Source organism: Girardinichthys multiradiatus, chromosome 5 (genome assembly GCF_021462225.1).
Source record: "Girardinichthys multiradiatus isolate DD_20200921_A chromosome 5, DD_fGirMul_XY1, whole genome shotgun sequence".
Taxonomy (NCBI): Eukaryota; Metazoa; Chordata; class Actinopteri; order Cyprinodontiformes; family Goodeidae; genus Girardinichthys; species Girardinichthys multiradiatus.
Genome location: NC_061798.1, coordinates 51,219,268 through 51,234,970, shown reverse-complemented (window position 1 = coordinate 51,234,970; position 15,703 = coordinate 51,219,268). Strand labels below are relative to the sequence as shown.

The 15,703-nt window shown below is 40.7% G+C and overlaps 1 protein-coding gene across 9 annotated transcripts in view; it reads left to right on the top strand.

Annotated features, from left to right (window-relative positions):
* LOC124867993 overlaps positions 1-15,703 on the top strand; it is a 40,759-nt gene that overhangs the window by 20,642 nt on the left and 4,414 nt on the right. For 3 of the 9 annotated variants that reach the window (XM_047364755.1, XM_047364753.1, XM_047364757.1), the window contains exons 2-6: positions 8,640-8,948; positions 9,158-9,279; positions 9,543-11,771; positions 13,166-13,471; positions 15,267-15,326. In XM_047364755.1, coding sequence (XP_047220711.1) covers positions 11,669-11,771; positions 13,166-13,471; positions 15,267-15,326 — 469 coding nt within the window. In that variant the 5' untranslated portion in view covers positions 8,640-8,948; positions 9,158-9,279; positions 9,543-11,668. Of the gene's footprint in view, positions 1-5,937; positions 8,056-8,639; positions 8,949-9,157; positions 9,280-9,496; positions 11,772-13,165; positions 13,472-15,266; positions 15,327-15,703 lie in introns of those variants that run through there. The other 6 variants (XM_047364756.1, XR_007038205.1, XR_007038204.1 and 3 more) reach the window with 6 other exon arrangements.

The window sequence follows — 15,703 nt, the reverse complement described above, 5'->3', positions numbered from 1 at the left end:
CCACCTTCCACAGCAGCAGCTGCTCTCACTGAGATACAAGGTCTTATTTCCCAGACGGGCCTGTTTCAAACTGTCTGCAGCAGGTATGAGGTCATACAGATGTGTTAACATGTGACAATAAATAAATGTAAAAAAGTGAAAAAATACCAGTACTACTATGAAATCAGGATTAATATTGCTAATGATAAAAAATTAGTGGGAATTGTTAATGAATAAGAATCAACATTGATGCTTTTCACATCACTAATGTGTTTTAAGTTTTGCCTTTTGTTGATGTGCGTTCTTGAAAAATGTTCCTCCTCAGTTTGAGAAGTTTCAGAACCGCCAGTCTGTTCAGATCTAATCATTTAATCGACCCGTGTGCTGGGACATCAGACTGGGAATCTAATGTTCAGCATATTATTTCACATCATAAGCAGAAAACCACTATAACACGCCATGTCATAAAGCACGAATCATCTCAGACTGGTTTCTTGAACATGACGATGAGTTCACTGGACTCAAATGGCCTCCACAGTCACCAGATGTCAATCCAGTAGATCACCTTTGGGATGTGGTGGAACAGGAGATTCACATCATGGATGCAGCCGACAAATCTGCAGCATCTGTGTGATGCTGTCATGTCAATATGGACCAAACTCTCTGAGGAATGTTTCCAGTACCTTGTTGAATCTATGCCACCAAGGATTAAGGCAGTTCTGAAGGCAAAAGGGGGTCCAACCCGGTACTAGCAAGGTGTACCTAATAAAGAGGCTGGTGAGTGTACTCACCACAATAATCACCACATCATCCCCTTTTAGATGGAAATAAATTTTTTATCTACATTAACTAAAATAAACTAAAGTCACTTATTTCAGCTTACGTGCATATTCATATAGAACCAAACAATGACCCAAATATTTTTTTTTTTCTTTCTGTTTATCTCTGCATCTAAACTCAGATGTAACCCATAATGCAACAAGAATAATAACTGAACACAACATTTAGAACTGTTATGCCTAGATAAACACAAAGTTATTCCAGATATCGTTTTGGCGTATTTGGTCGCGTGGAACGCCTCACAACCACAGAAGTATCTGGGGAAACAGTGGGGTGCACCCCAGACTCCAGAGCACTTTGTTCAGGTGTAATGTTTACATCACTTTGCTCTTGTGTTGGTGTTTCAGGGTCCTTGATCTCTGGTTCAGCTACAGTTTGGGTACGAAGCTGATCCACATGTCGTCTGTGCACAGTGCTCGAGTACCGCTCTTTTACTTCATAAGAGACTGGACCAGTTTGTCTTACCACCTGTCCAGGTATCCACTTGTGAACTCCTTCCTCTGTGTTGCGAAGATACACCGAATCAGCAACAGAAAAAGAACGGTCCACAGCAGTGAGGTCATGTTGAGCTTTTTGTCGATACTGCTTCTTGCGAACAGTCTCCTTGATGTTAGGTTTGATGAAATCCAGCCTGGTGCGGATGTGTCTGTGCAAGAACAATTCTGCTGGAGACTGACCCGTTGTGCAGTTCGGCGTAATACGGTACTGCAGCAAAAACAATGAAAGTTTGTCCTCAATGCCGCATGAGCGGCTGGCTAGTTTTTTTCATGCCCACTTTAAATGTCTGCACATATCTTTCAGCCAAACCGTTTGCGCAGGGTGTCCCGGTGCGCCTGTTGTGTGCAAAATGCCATTTTGTGTCACAAACATTTGGAACTCTGCAGATGTGAAAGTGGTGGCATTGTCTGTGACTATTTGTTCCGGGAGTCCATATGAAGCAAACAGTCTCTTCAGCTTTGTAATCGTGGCTTGTGGTGTGATGCGTAGCATACGAAATACCTCCAACCACTTTGAATATGAATCAAACACAATCATGAACATCCTGTCGAGGAAAGGTCCAGCAAAGTTTATTGGGGCAGCTCAAATCTGAAAACACCTGGACCTGGTACTGAGCCTGCTTCTGGACCTGCCTTTACGGTGTTATGGCATCTTGGACTCTGAGCTTTATTCCAGCGGTTGTGGCCGCGGTTCTGTGTAAGTTCTGACTCTCATACATCATTCTTTGCCTGTTGCCTTTGAAAGAAAACCTCCTGATGTAAGTCCAGCATGTTTTTATAACGTCCTCCATATACCCGGAAACGCCCCCATTTTACCGTTCTGTGAATGAGAAAAAAAGATGTTGGGTGAAACCGGGTCAGAAAGCTTAGATGAATGAACAGAACCACAAAAAGGCAGGAGGAGAGCGCAGAGAGTTGCTGCAGCTGAGTGAGGAGAAATAAGAACAGAGATCAAAAAGTTCTGCCTGATTTGGGAATGTGGACCCTGCAGTGAGATGTTCTGGATCTTCTGGGTGATATTTAGTTTATATTTGGAGATCTACTCAGGAGTTTTTTGTTAGTATATTGTTGTGATTTGTGACCTTCAGGCTGGTTTGTCTCCTCAGTTTGTTCCTTACAAAAAATGGAATGAGGCAAGAACTTCATGAAGAGAAAGAATCATCTGGTTAAATGTGTTTTTCTTCTGTTCTAGTAGCTTGTAGCTCCGAGTAAAAATTGTTGGGGTTTTGCCAAATATACTGATTTTGCCATTTCATCAGCTGAGGAAACTAGTCAAAGAATTAAAGAAACGTTAATATTTATAAGATTATATTAGGATTGCCCTAGTTTCTCATCTAAAATAAACCAACTTCTAAATGGTATCTGAAACTAAAATTAGATTTTATTTGTTAAACTGTAATTTTTCAGTATATGTTATTATGTGATTATGTCTGTTTTAGAACAGATTGAAAAGATAGTAAAGCTAAGAGTGTTAGAAAGAACAAGGAGGAGAGGGAACTTGGCAGACATTACATTTACTTTATCAATTTCATTACTCTTAGGAAATGCTAACAACAGTGTGGATAGACACTTTCCTCCCATTACACTTGATTTTTATTGTTTAATTATGAATAAATATTTTAGAATAAATGAGACCGCAGCTGAACCAATGTTTTCATTTTATCTTGATAATATTTAATTATTTTAATCTCGGAGCTGGAAATGTCCCCGGACTTGATATCAGAAATCTGGTCACCTTATTATGACAGCAGGAGCAGACTGGTAAATGTTATTTATTATCGGTATAATATGTAGAGAGAAAAGCTTTCAATAACAACCCTCATGTTTAATCATGTATGTAGCTGATGGAGAGTTTCTGAAAACTGCTCCTCTGGTTTAATCAAAGTAAAGCAGTGAGATTAATGAACTTTAATCAAATGTATGTCCTGACCCGTACTGACGTGGGTTGGGGGACTACAGGTGGGGGTCCAGCCTGGACATCTGTCCTCTTGGTTTCTGTGTGTCTGCTCGGGTGTATTTTTATCTGATGTCTCCATCAGACAGGTTAACACACACACACTGTTGGGAAGTTTTATTCCTGAAGTTTAAAGTATGAATCTTGTCTCCAAATTGGAAAATGTTCCAATTTCTTCCCAGATAAACCGAGACAGAACCTTCAGCAGACCTTCACTGGTTTGTTTTGTAATTTCTTCGAGCATCTGGGTGAATTTGGAGCAGCTGATGTGTAGATTTCCCAGAGATGATTCCTTCACTCTTCGGCTCCTCAGGCTGTCGGTCCAGATGAGATCTAGTCGCTTTAAAATGAAAACATGGCTGCAGCAGTGTGATGTTGCTGTGGGAGCAGGAAAATGCAGTATGTCTCTTCTAAGGTCACGCTTTAATCAGACAGGAAGAAAACCGTGTTTGTTTCTTCTTCCTGTTCTTCAGAAACTTGGGAGGTTTTTAGATTTACTTCATTAACATTAACGGACCCATTTGTTTCTCATGACCTCCCAGATTGGGAGCTATAGCTTTCATTACCACACAGTTTTAAGTTGTTTAAGTCCATCAGCAGAACAGTTGTGATAAAAGGTTGTTGCTGCACACTTCACACACATCTGCAGGCACCCCGGGGTTCAGTGCCTTGCCCACAGGCACATCAACATGGGGAGGGAAAGCTAGAAATGACAAATTTCCACTGGTTGGAGACCTACTGATCCCGCTGAGTCGGCTAACAGCAGAGCTGGATAAATGTTAATCTGAAGGAACAAATTAGACATCTGTTTGGGGAAAACTTCAGAGCCAGATTTAAAAAGAAAGAAGAAATAATTAGATGGAATAAAAAAGCTTTTATAGCAGTTCAGGCGCTGAATGGCTTTTTGATGAAGCAGCAGTCTGAACCCAGGCCTCTGATTGGGTAGGTCTCATTACCTGATGTGCTTCTCATGACGTGCGAGTCGTCTCATGGTATGAGCAGAGAACGACACTGAGCTTGTCTGGTTGGTTGGTTGTTGGTCATGTGATCAGTACAGTTAGGATTCTTCCAACAAAGCTTCTCCACTTCTTCACTAAAGTAGTTCATGATTTGTTTTAAATGGCTCAGTTTTATGCTTCATAATGTTCCAAACTATACATAAGTCTCTTCACTTTTATTTATTTTATTTTTATGTTTTATTTATTTGGCAGGAACAATGTACATTAAATGAACCTGCTGTAAAGGTACTTAAATTAGTCATTTGGCTCTTTTTCATCAGTTGTCCCTGGACTAATTATTAAACTAAAATTAGTCTCTCTAGAAACAATCAGCAACGTTATCAATAACAATACAAAATTTAAATGAACATACTATAAAATTCTGTCAATAAATAAAATAAACTAGACTACAAGAAGTATCTAAACAGTCATTAAAACAGATTTAGTCATACTTTCGGGTAGCCAAACACAAGTTGTCCCATGGTAGGATGGGGGGTACCTATGATTGAAAATGATGATATATCTGAGGTATTTTTATACAGATTTTATGCAGCTAGAGCTCTGATTGTCTGGGGGTCAGAGTTCCTCTCCTGTGCAGCTGTAACTGAAAACACTCTGACACTCTAACTAAAAGCACTTCCTCAGAGAGAAACGCCAGTCTTGTTAATCGATACGTTGCTCCTTATTTGTAGAAACGCAGCGATGGACATGACAGACCTTTAACAAGGTTATACATCAGACATAGATTTGAATATTTCAGGAAATTCTCCCAACGTAGGAGTTTATGCTTTTCTAAAATGGTGCAGTGATGATATATTAATGTTTTTTTATCCGGTATTTTTCTTGTCTGTTTGTATGAAGACTCTAGGGGTTGTAGTGTTTTTCGTTTGCTTGTGACCAGGTTGACAGCAGGTTATGTGTGATATAACCATAGCATGCATGAACATTTTAGCTGCCTGTAGTGATAAATGTGATCTTATGAACCTACATTTTTAAATACTAAATTTAACACGATTACATACTTTTTTATATCTGAGATTTAAAAGTAAGATTTGAGTCTATTATGATGCCAAGATATTTAAATTCTGTCACAAGTTGTCTCATAGTCTGAAGTCTCTTTATTGCACTGGACTTCATTTAGAGGGATCAGAGTAAAGAGGGCTTGAAATTCACGCCTCTGTAAATATCTTTTAAAACCACGTCTCCCTTTCCTTCAACTTTACAGTGATCTGCAACTTTGTTCTGGTTTATCACATTAAATCTCAATAAAACACCTTTAATGAGGATGAACATAGATGATGCAGGCTTTCATATGGGTTCTGTTCTGAGGAAAATAAGAACCAAGGTGGCTCAGATTTGGGTTTGACCTGCCACTATTATTCAATTCAATTCGGTTTTATTTATATAGCGCCAATTCACAACACACGCCATCTCAAGGCTCTTCACAAAGTTAATTCAATCATTTCATACATTCCAATTAATCCTAACTATCAAACAGATTCAGTTTATTATTCAAATCAGTTAAAAAGTTTTTCTATCTAAGGAAACCCAGCAGATTGCATCCAGTCAGTGACTTGCAGCATTCACTCCATCTGGTAGAGGATGTAGAGACAGTGGACAGTCACTGGCGTTGACTTTGCAGCAATCCCTCATACTGAGCATGCATGTAGCGACAGTGGAGAGGAAAAACTCCCTTTTAACAGGAAGTGTCTCTGAGCTGCAAAGGAAGGAAGTAAACCAGAGAAGGTGTGATGTGCTCACTTTTACACCACACTCTCTGGTCAACTTGTCATTAATATGCAAAGATCCAACTGTAGTTTTTGTTGTTCTTAGTTCTGATTATTCCATGCTGCGAACCACAGACAAATGTGCAGAAAAACCTTCACCTCCAACCGCATCTCTTTAGAAGGTTATCCAAGTGTGAAAAGTAAGAGATTTCTGCTGGGGGTGGATGATATGGGCTTATCATTTTAAGGATATTTTGTGGTTCTACTGTGAGAACAAGTAAAACAATGTAGAACTTCATAATTTGTAAAAAATTCCAACCCATAAATTAAATGTCTTATTTTTTGTGATAAATCTGCACAAAATAGTCTAAGTTGGTGAAGAAAAATGAGAAAAATGTATAGAAAAACGAAACAACTAGAAATCTTCATGTGCATATGTTTTTCACCCATTGGCCCCTAAAAAGTTCTGGTGCAACCTTCAAAAGTGGAATTAATGGAATGAAGTCCACCTGCGTGAATCTAAGAGCCACATGCTCTGTCGGTATAAACACAGCTTCTCTGAAAGACACCAGAGGCTGCAGCACCACTAAGCAGGAGGCATCACGCCATGAAGACCAGGGAGCTCCAAACAAGTCAGGGACAAAGTTGTTGAGAAGTACAAGTCAGGGTGGGGTTGTAAAAATATCCAGATCTTTGATTTTCCCCTGGAGCTCCAATAAATCCATCATCTTCAGATGAAAAGCACATGGTACCACAACAAACCTGCCAAGAGAGGGTGGTCCACCAGAACTCACTGACCAGGCAAGGAGGCCATTAATCAGAGAGGCAGCACATAGACCAGAGGTACCCCCTGGAGGAGCTGCAGAGTTACACAGCAGAGACTGGAGTATCTGTCTATAGGACCACAATAATCCTCCATAGAGCTGGGCTTTATGGAAGAGTGGCCATAAAAAACCATTACCTTGTGTTCAAAATAAGATGTTCTGAGTTTGCTAAAAGTACTAAAAGTAAAAGTAACTTGCTGCAGAAGGAGGTTCTGTAGTAAGAAATAATTCAAATCTAGTACTGACTTTAGGGGGGGTGAGCAGTTATGCACGCTGAAGTTTCCTGTTACTTTGTCCTATTTGTTATTTGCTTCACAATAAAAAATTATACAGCCTGAAAGTTCTAGAAATGTTCTGTAAATAAAACGGTCCAAACATCTATTTTAGTTCCATGTTGGGAGGCAACAAAACATGAAAAATACCGGGGGGGGGGTGAATACTTTTGTAAGCCACTGTAAAGCCTGAAGCCTGGCGGAACACCACCGACTCTTCCTGGTCTCAGAGACTCTGTCGTCTTTCTCCATCGACTCCCTCCCTGTATGTTAATCATGCTTCTCTGCTCACTCATAGAAGCCTGGAGCTCCGCGGTTTTTTCTGGGGCTCTTTGGAGAAGAAGACCCAGCAACTGCCTGTTTTTTTTATCTATTCCTGTTTTTCCACAAACACTCGCTGCTGGGAGTTATTGTTTGGTGATTGGCTTTTAATTAATTTAATTTTAATATAGGTTTGTGGTTAATGACTGAGGAGATATTAAAATGAACCCTGCTCCACTGGCTCCAATCCTTTCATATATATATATAGCTTGATTGGGATTATTGCCCAGATCGTGTATGTAGAACCCCTGGAGATGGATAAGTGGGTGTCAACTACCGGGCCTTGCAGAACTTGCTCATTAATCGTAGCGCTCACATAGGGTCAAGGTTTGCAGCTTGGTTTAGCACTAGGAAACAAACATTTCTCAAGAGGGACATTGTGGTTCTGGTAGTTTTATCTGAGCTGCATCTGAAGCATGAGGTTCTGTAACCATCTGTCTATAATTAGATATCAGGGAGTTTCCTCATGTGGACCTCCTAACACAGGATGGCACTGGTGTTCTGGAGATTCCCAGTTCTGACCTGCTTAGTGCAGGAAACTCTGAGAGCAGGAGTCACTCTGATGCTGCTGCTTTGACTGCACTCATCCATCCTCTTGCTGCTATGAATTTCTGGGTTATGAACTTTATTTCTGCTGTTCTGTGTGAGTACAGATTTTTTTTCTCGATTTGTTGTTGTTTAAACGTGTCGGAAAATCCAAGATGGCTTCCCTTCCTCCAGACAGTTTTAGAGAAAATTTCAACTTCAATGTTTTTGCATTAATTGCAACTTTCAGCCCAGTTTCAGTCCAGGAACACAGTACTGAAACTAGGCTGAGAGGAACCGGCTGTTGTTGTTCTTATGTTGTTCTGTGCACCATTTTATTCTCTTACCGTGGCTTGAACAGTGGGTCGGGCTAGAAGGTTCTGCCTGCAGAGGTTTGGGTTAGGTATGACAGAGATTGTGGATGGGTGGATGGATGTTTGTAGTGTAAAGCTCTTTGGGATCCTTGGACTTGATAAGTTGCCATACAAGTACAGGACATTTACCTTTGGGAAGATCAACAGTTCTTTGAGGGTTGGTGATCACGTCTCACAGTTTTAGTCAATCTCTTAGTTAAGACCTTCACCCAACGCAAAGCTCTGCCTAAAAGACGACAGAAATGCAAGAAGCTTCAATAGTCACAGTCAAAAAGACAGAAAATATCAATATTTTACAGAGATATTTGGTCATGGTTTTGTCTTTCAGTGACTGCCGCTGCAGCAGAAAACTCTCAGCAATTTGAGAAAAGGAAGCCTGGGGAGAACGTCGCCCTCAACTTCGGAGTTGGACAGCTCAAACTGACTGATTGGATCGTTTGGTCTCGTGGTTCAAAACAGGATGTCCTCGCTCATTATTCTGATGGAGACTTATTCAGAGCATCCGAGAGGTTCCAGCTCGATACAGATACCGGGTCCCTCACCATTCGAAACCTCTCTGTTAATGACACCGGGAGCTACCAGGGGCAGATCATCAACGGCAACATGACTCGGAGAAATGTTACCCTGACTGTTGAAGGTGAGTAACTCAGCTTCCTCAGAACAGAAGAGAAAATGATCCAAACATGCAGGAAAAGTTAGTGGTTTGTAAAATGAATCAGTAATGTCCGAGGCCATCAGGTATCGACCCTCACATGGATGTTCTCAGAACCTCTAAGGACACGTTCTGCAGATTTAAACCAAATCTGAGTCTTCTTTAAAACGGCTTCCTGTCTGTTTCTGGTTCAGAGATCATCTCCAGCCCAGTTACAGCTGAAACATCACCAGGCAGGACTCACTGGGTCGTTGCCGTTCCTCTGTCTGTGTTGGTTCTGCTCAGCGTTGGGCTGCTCTGCATCAGAAGGAAGGAGGTCAGGTTCTGTTCTCTCTTTAAACCAGAGATGTTAGTCTGAGGTTTAGTTTTTAGGAGGTTTGAGACAATAAATGTTTGAGTTGTATCACCATAACTTCTGTTGCGTTTCACTTTATTTTGTTTCTGAAATGCTTTGATTGAATGAAATCCTGTTCATGAATGATGATATTTTTGTTCATTTTAAACTTCATAAATCCATATTGTCTTCCTTTCAGAAGCCCTGATCAGATCAAGTTATACTTTGTTTTTCCCACCTTACAGACATTTTCTGGTCCAGAAAATGTCTGATCCAGAACTTCTTATGTTCTGGTATGGAGACAAACCTGTGGACAGATGCTGCTGATGAAGATAATCGACTCGTCTCCTCAAACCTCTGTCTATATGTTGCACATTTCAGTGAAGCTGTTGGAGCACAAGGATAGAAAAACAGTTTAAAAGCCAACAATTCAAAGGTCTGAGAGACGATATTCAGTCTTCAGATGTTGTTTTTACTGTTATTTAAATATTTAAAGATAAATTATGACCTTATTTAACCAAAGACTGCATAAAGTAAAACATGAGTGAGGTTTTGTTTGAGAATCTGGGAGATTAAACCCTGATCAGTTGTTTTAGTTCCTGTAGTCGAGCTGAGAGCAAACACTGACCCCAGGAGACGATTTAAATCTGACCCAGAGAGCTTTGCTTGGCTGTATTTAACCTGCTCTAATCTGGAACATACTGCCAGAACCTAACCTTCAAAACCTGGTTCACATCGTTCTGAGCATCATTCGGAGTTAATAGACAGCTTATAGAAAATCTTACACAATTAAATCTGCAATATTTTGAATGTCTGCAGCTCCAGCATGGTTCTTTTCCAAGTCCCCCAGACCTGAAATATTTACCTGTTATCATTGTTTCTGTGCAGCTTTGTAAATACTTTTAATGCATATTTTGATTAAACCTATTTTGAAACATTGTGAACTTTGCCGTTTTCTTTTAAATGCAATCATATAACTTACAAACATGTCTTATAAGGTCATTCAAAGCGCTTTTACAACTAGTGATGCAGTGATGTGTTTACACCTCTGATGCCATAGTCTTCCTCTCTGCAACCATTAAGCTGCACTGTGAGCCGAGTCCATCGTGCACAACCAGCTGAAGCGTGTACACCAAGCAGCCTATGCTTGGAATCCATATATCATTCATTGTTTGCTGTATTTCTTGCAATAAACTTACAGTAAAATGACTTGTTGGCTACATGTGTTGTTTTCCCGCCTGTCCAGCGTCTCTTTGGACGCCTTCTCATATGTTCTGCAGTTTTAATCCATGAATCTGCGCAGACCAAACCGTGCTGACCCAGTCAGGCAGACTCATACATCTGTAGAAAAGCCTGAACCCGGAACATCAGAGCCCAGGGGTTGGGACAGCGACCCCAACTTTCTCTAGAAAACTGGTTCTGATAGAAGCGCTGGTTCTGAACGCAGTGTTAGTGGACACCGGTATTTCAACCATATATTAAAGACATGTTTGTATCACATAGTTCTGATCAATGCATGCTTGTAAGTGCATCCAAGCCTCAAAGTATGATTCCCTGCAGGTCTATCTGGGGGTCCCATCTGAATACTCAGTGGCCCACCTCCATGTCGGCATCTGCTGACCCGACCCTAGACATCATGGTTCTGTTCAATGACAGCTTATGTCAAAGGTGATTTCATCAACACATACCAGCTGATAATAAAACAAGTGCAATGATTGTTGACTCTATGGGAGGATTGAGCAATAATGAGGGACATTTCCAACCTTTGACTGGGACTCTTGAGTTCGGATCTCCAGTTATTTCTTCAGCGCCCCCAGGCTCGAGTCGGACAGGAAGGTTATTTCTGGCACCAACAGGAGGATGGTCCTGAAAAGTGTCTTATTGTTCAAACTGACCTCTGGTGTCTGTGTGCCATTTGATGTTCATTAGTGATGTTAAACGAGACAGATCCTCGTCGCAGCAGCTGAAGATAAACCTTTCTCCATGTTAAATCATTTATGCTTAGGTTCTGTGTCATCATAGAAAATGGTTCTGTTTGCATGTAGTGGACTCAATCCAGCAGAAGCAGGAAATTGCAATTATTTGAGGTCCAGAACTTCTCGTTAAAGTGTTTCAGTCTGCAGTGTTTCTGGGTCAGCAGCCCGCTGGCTGCATGCTGGAGTTGGGTCAGTTCTAGATGAAGGTAGATTCAAATATCAAAATCAAATTAAAGCCAAAAATAAGATGTTAAAGTTTCTCAAATCACATTTCTAGCTCATTATATCACAGTGAAACAGAACCGGTAACATGCAGGACAACAGGGAGAACCAACAAGAAGATGGGCTGGTGGTAAAGTTGCCTCCGCCTCCAACCGCAACACCTCCGCCTCCTCATGCCTGCCTCAGTCACCTCATGCTGTCATTTTGCGCTGCTAATGACGTTTCACTCGCTGAAGATGGATCTGATGGGGTTCTGGGTGGTTCTGGACGTTCTCCGTGAGTTTTCAGGGTTCTTGTTTCTCTTTCTTTGTTCTTTGTCAGTTTCGGTAAGGTTCTGGAGGAACACCGCTGGTTTTCAGCGCTTTATGAGGACTTTAACCGCAGTCCGGGCAAACTTGCCGCTGTTCTCCGCTCCCGGTTAGGAAACTCCTGAATGACGCAAAGTTTATGGTTTTTAAAAGATGATAAATGATGGACGGGAGGAGATGGACTGTCTTAGCCTGGTTCATATGAGTCCAAATAAAGACTGGTTCGGTGATGGTTTATTGTCGGAACTCCTGAGGTTGTTCAGCTGCAGTATTAATAGAGACAGTGGAGGACAATATGATACTTTTAATAGATGATCAAAGTCAAAAACTGAACCATATCTTGTTAAAAAGGGGCTTTAAAGCTCCGGAGCTATTTTATTGTAATTACATCTGAGGAAGGAGGCTCGTTTGTCAGATTAAAATAACCTTTGGGACGATATTAGACATACTTTCACTAATCCCACATTTCTGTATTAGGATGTTTTTTATTGGTCTGATGTAATTACCTAATCTTAAATGTCGTGTTTTCATTGGCTGAAAGCAGAAAATCATCATAATTAACAGTAATAACAGTTTGGAAACATCAGTCTGGGGGTCATTAATCTGGATAATGTGTTTCACTTAGTGAGTTAAGTAGAGAAATAAATGATCTTTTCAGTCATTTATTGAGATGCATCTGTATTTATTAAAATGTGTGAATATTACATGAAGTCAGAGAGTGTCTCGGTGATCCCCTCTGCTTCCCTACAGTTTAAACCCATTATGTAGGTCCTCATCATCATCATCAGTTCACTCTGAGCAGAAACAAACTGAACCTTTAACAGCATTATGTGTAATCTGACACCACTTCTGTTCTCTTTCTGCTCTCTGTGCAAACCTGATTTCTTACATTTAAAATAATCTTTTCACTGTTAACTTGTATTTATTGCATCATTTGTTTGGTTCTACATGAGACCTTAGCAGCCGGGTTGGTTCTGTGGACGGAGCAGATTCGGTGTAGTGTCTGTCTCCATCTCCTTTTTAAACAAACAGATTGTTTCCAGCTCTAACAATATTAACTATTACAGAGCTTTTCAGTATTTATGTGTCTATCTCTGAGTAAAGATGCAGAAGGTTTAAACGGACCACACCGGTGTCCCATCACAGTTCTGCCACCATAGATTTCCACCAGAAAATCTAGACTGTGGTTCAGAAACGTTTCTGCTCAGAAAACTGAGATCTCATGGAAATAGAAAATTGATGAGCAGCAACAAATAAGCCATAAATTGACCCTGATCAACGTGTTTTAATTATGATGATGTAATTAAAACACGAGAATATGAAGCATTTGGCTAAAAGCTCTGTGGTCTGTTTGTCTTCTAGTTGCTGTGGCTGCAGCAGGAGAACATCTAACGAGGAAGGTTGGTGAAGATGTCACCTTCAGCCTGGGAGCCAGAGTGCTCAAACAAAACGACGGCCTGACCTGGTCCTACGGACCAAATGACACGGTTCTTTTCAACATTTACATTGGAGAAGATGTTGTAACCAAACAATCAAGCAGATATAAGCTGGATCTGACAACCGGGTCTCTCACGATTAAAGGTCTCCTTGCTAACGACACTGCGGTCTATCGTGGACAGATCTTCAATGGAAACGGGACGAATCAATTCTTCAACCTGACGGTTGAGGGTAAGTGGCTCAGTTGGATCAGTACCAAGTTGAAAACCAATCCTAACAAGCAGAAATCTTCCCGTTTAACCCAGTTATGTAACCAGGTGTTTGACCCATTCCTCTACACATATGGACCATATTGTTGGAACCCCTCGGTTAATGAAAGAAAAACCCACTATGGTCACAGAAATAACTTGAATCTGACAAAGGTAATAATGGATACAAATTCTATGAAAATTAATAAATGAAAGTCAGACATTACTTTTCAAACATGCTTCAACAGAATTATTTAAAAAAATAAACTCATGAAACAGGCCTGGACAAATATGATGGTACCTTAACTTAACATTTTGTTGCACAACCTTTTGAGGCAATCACTGCAATCAAATGATTCCTATAAATGTCCATGAGACTTCTGCACCTCTCAGCAGGTATTCTGGACCACTCCTCATGAGCAAACAGCTCCAGTTGTCTCAGGTTTGAAGGGAGCCTTTTCCAGACGGCATGTTTCAGCTTCTTCCAAAGATGCTCAATAGGATTTAAGTCAGGGGTCATAGAAGGCCACTTCAGAATAGTCCAATGTTTTCCTCTTAGCCATTCTTGGTGTTTTTAGCTGTGTGTTTTGGGTCATTATCCTGTTGAAAGACCCATGACCTGCGACTGAGACCAAGCTTTCTGACACTGGGCAGCACATTTCTCTCTAGAATCCCTTGATAGTCTTGAGATTTCATTATACCTTCACAGATTCAAGACACCCTGTGCCAGATGCAGCAAAGCAGCCCCAGAACATAACAGAACCTTCTCCATGTTTCACAGTAGGGCCCATGTTCTTTTCTTCATTTGCTTCATTTTTCCATCTGCCAACATAGAGCTGATGTGCCTTGCCAAAAAGTTCAATGTTTGTCTCATCTGTCCATAGGACATTCTCCCAGAAGCTTTGTGGCTTGTCAACATGTAGCTTGGCAAATTCCAGTCTGGCTGTTTTATGATTTGTTTTCAACAATGGTCTCTTTGGTCGTCTCCCATTAAGTCCACTTTGCCTCAAACAATGTCGGATGGTGAGATTTGACCCTGAAGTTCCTTGAGCTTGAAGTTCACCTTTAGTCTCTTTAGAAGTTTTTCTGGGCTCTTTTGTTAACGTTCATATTATCCATCTCTTTGTTTTGTCATCAATGTTCCTCCTGTGGCCACGTCCAGGAAGGTTGGCTACAGTCCCATGGATCTTACATTTCTGAATAATATGTGCAACTGTAATCACAGGAACATGAAGCTGCTTGAAGATGGTCTTATAACCTTTACCTTTAACATGCTTGTCTATAATTTTCTTTCTAATCTCCTGAGACTCTTTCCTTCTCTTCCTCTGGTCCATGTTGAGTCTGGTACCATGTCACCAAACAGCACAGTGACTACCTGTAGCTCTATATATAGGCCCACTGACTGATTACAGGAATGTAGACACCTGTGATGCTAATTAATGGACACACCTTGATTTAACACGTCCCTTTGGTCACATTATTTTCAGGGGTACCATCATTTTTGTCCAGGCCTGTTTCATGAGTTAATTTATTTTAATAATTCTGTTGAAGCATGTTAGAAAAGTAATTTCTGACTTTCATTTGTTCATTTTCATAGAATTTTTGTTCATTATTACCTTTGTCAGATTCAAGTTATTTCTGTGACCATTGTGGGTTTTTCCTTCATTAACCGAGGGGTACCAACAATGTTGTCCATGTGTGTATGTGCTGTGTGTGGGAAGTAGAAGGATGTTGGAAGTGCCTACAGTTAAGCTGCATCTACACACCCTTTATTGCAGATCCAGCAGTGAGAGCGCCGGCGACCCAGTTGGACCTTGTAGCTGATCCCATCACAGCAGGTTTGTTCTCAAGCTGAAATCAAAAAAATTTTTCCAATCGGTGAAAAAGGAAATCTGCTGAAATTGTTTAGACAAAGAGCATTCTTCTTCTGTTAATATCCTTGTTTTTCTGGAGGCTAGTTTTAGCACAGCAGCTCAGCTTGAAATGCAAACCATTACTTCAAAAATCAGACCTTGTTTCTGAACTCTGGCAAACATTTCGGCCCATCCGTCTCATAATGAGTGTGTTCTGTGTGTTTTATAATGGGTCTGACTGAGGTACATTGAGGTACATTATAGCCCCCGACCTAAAAATATCTCACAATGATTCATCCTGGAAGAGTCCTTGTAGGACCAGGAGGTCTGTAGAAATCTGAGAAGGTAGATCATCAATAACT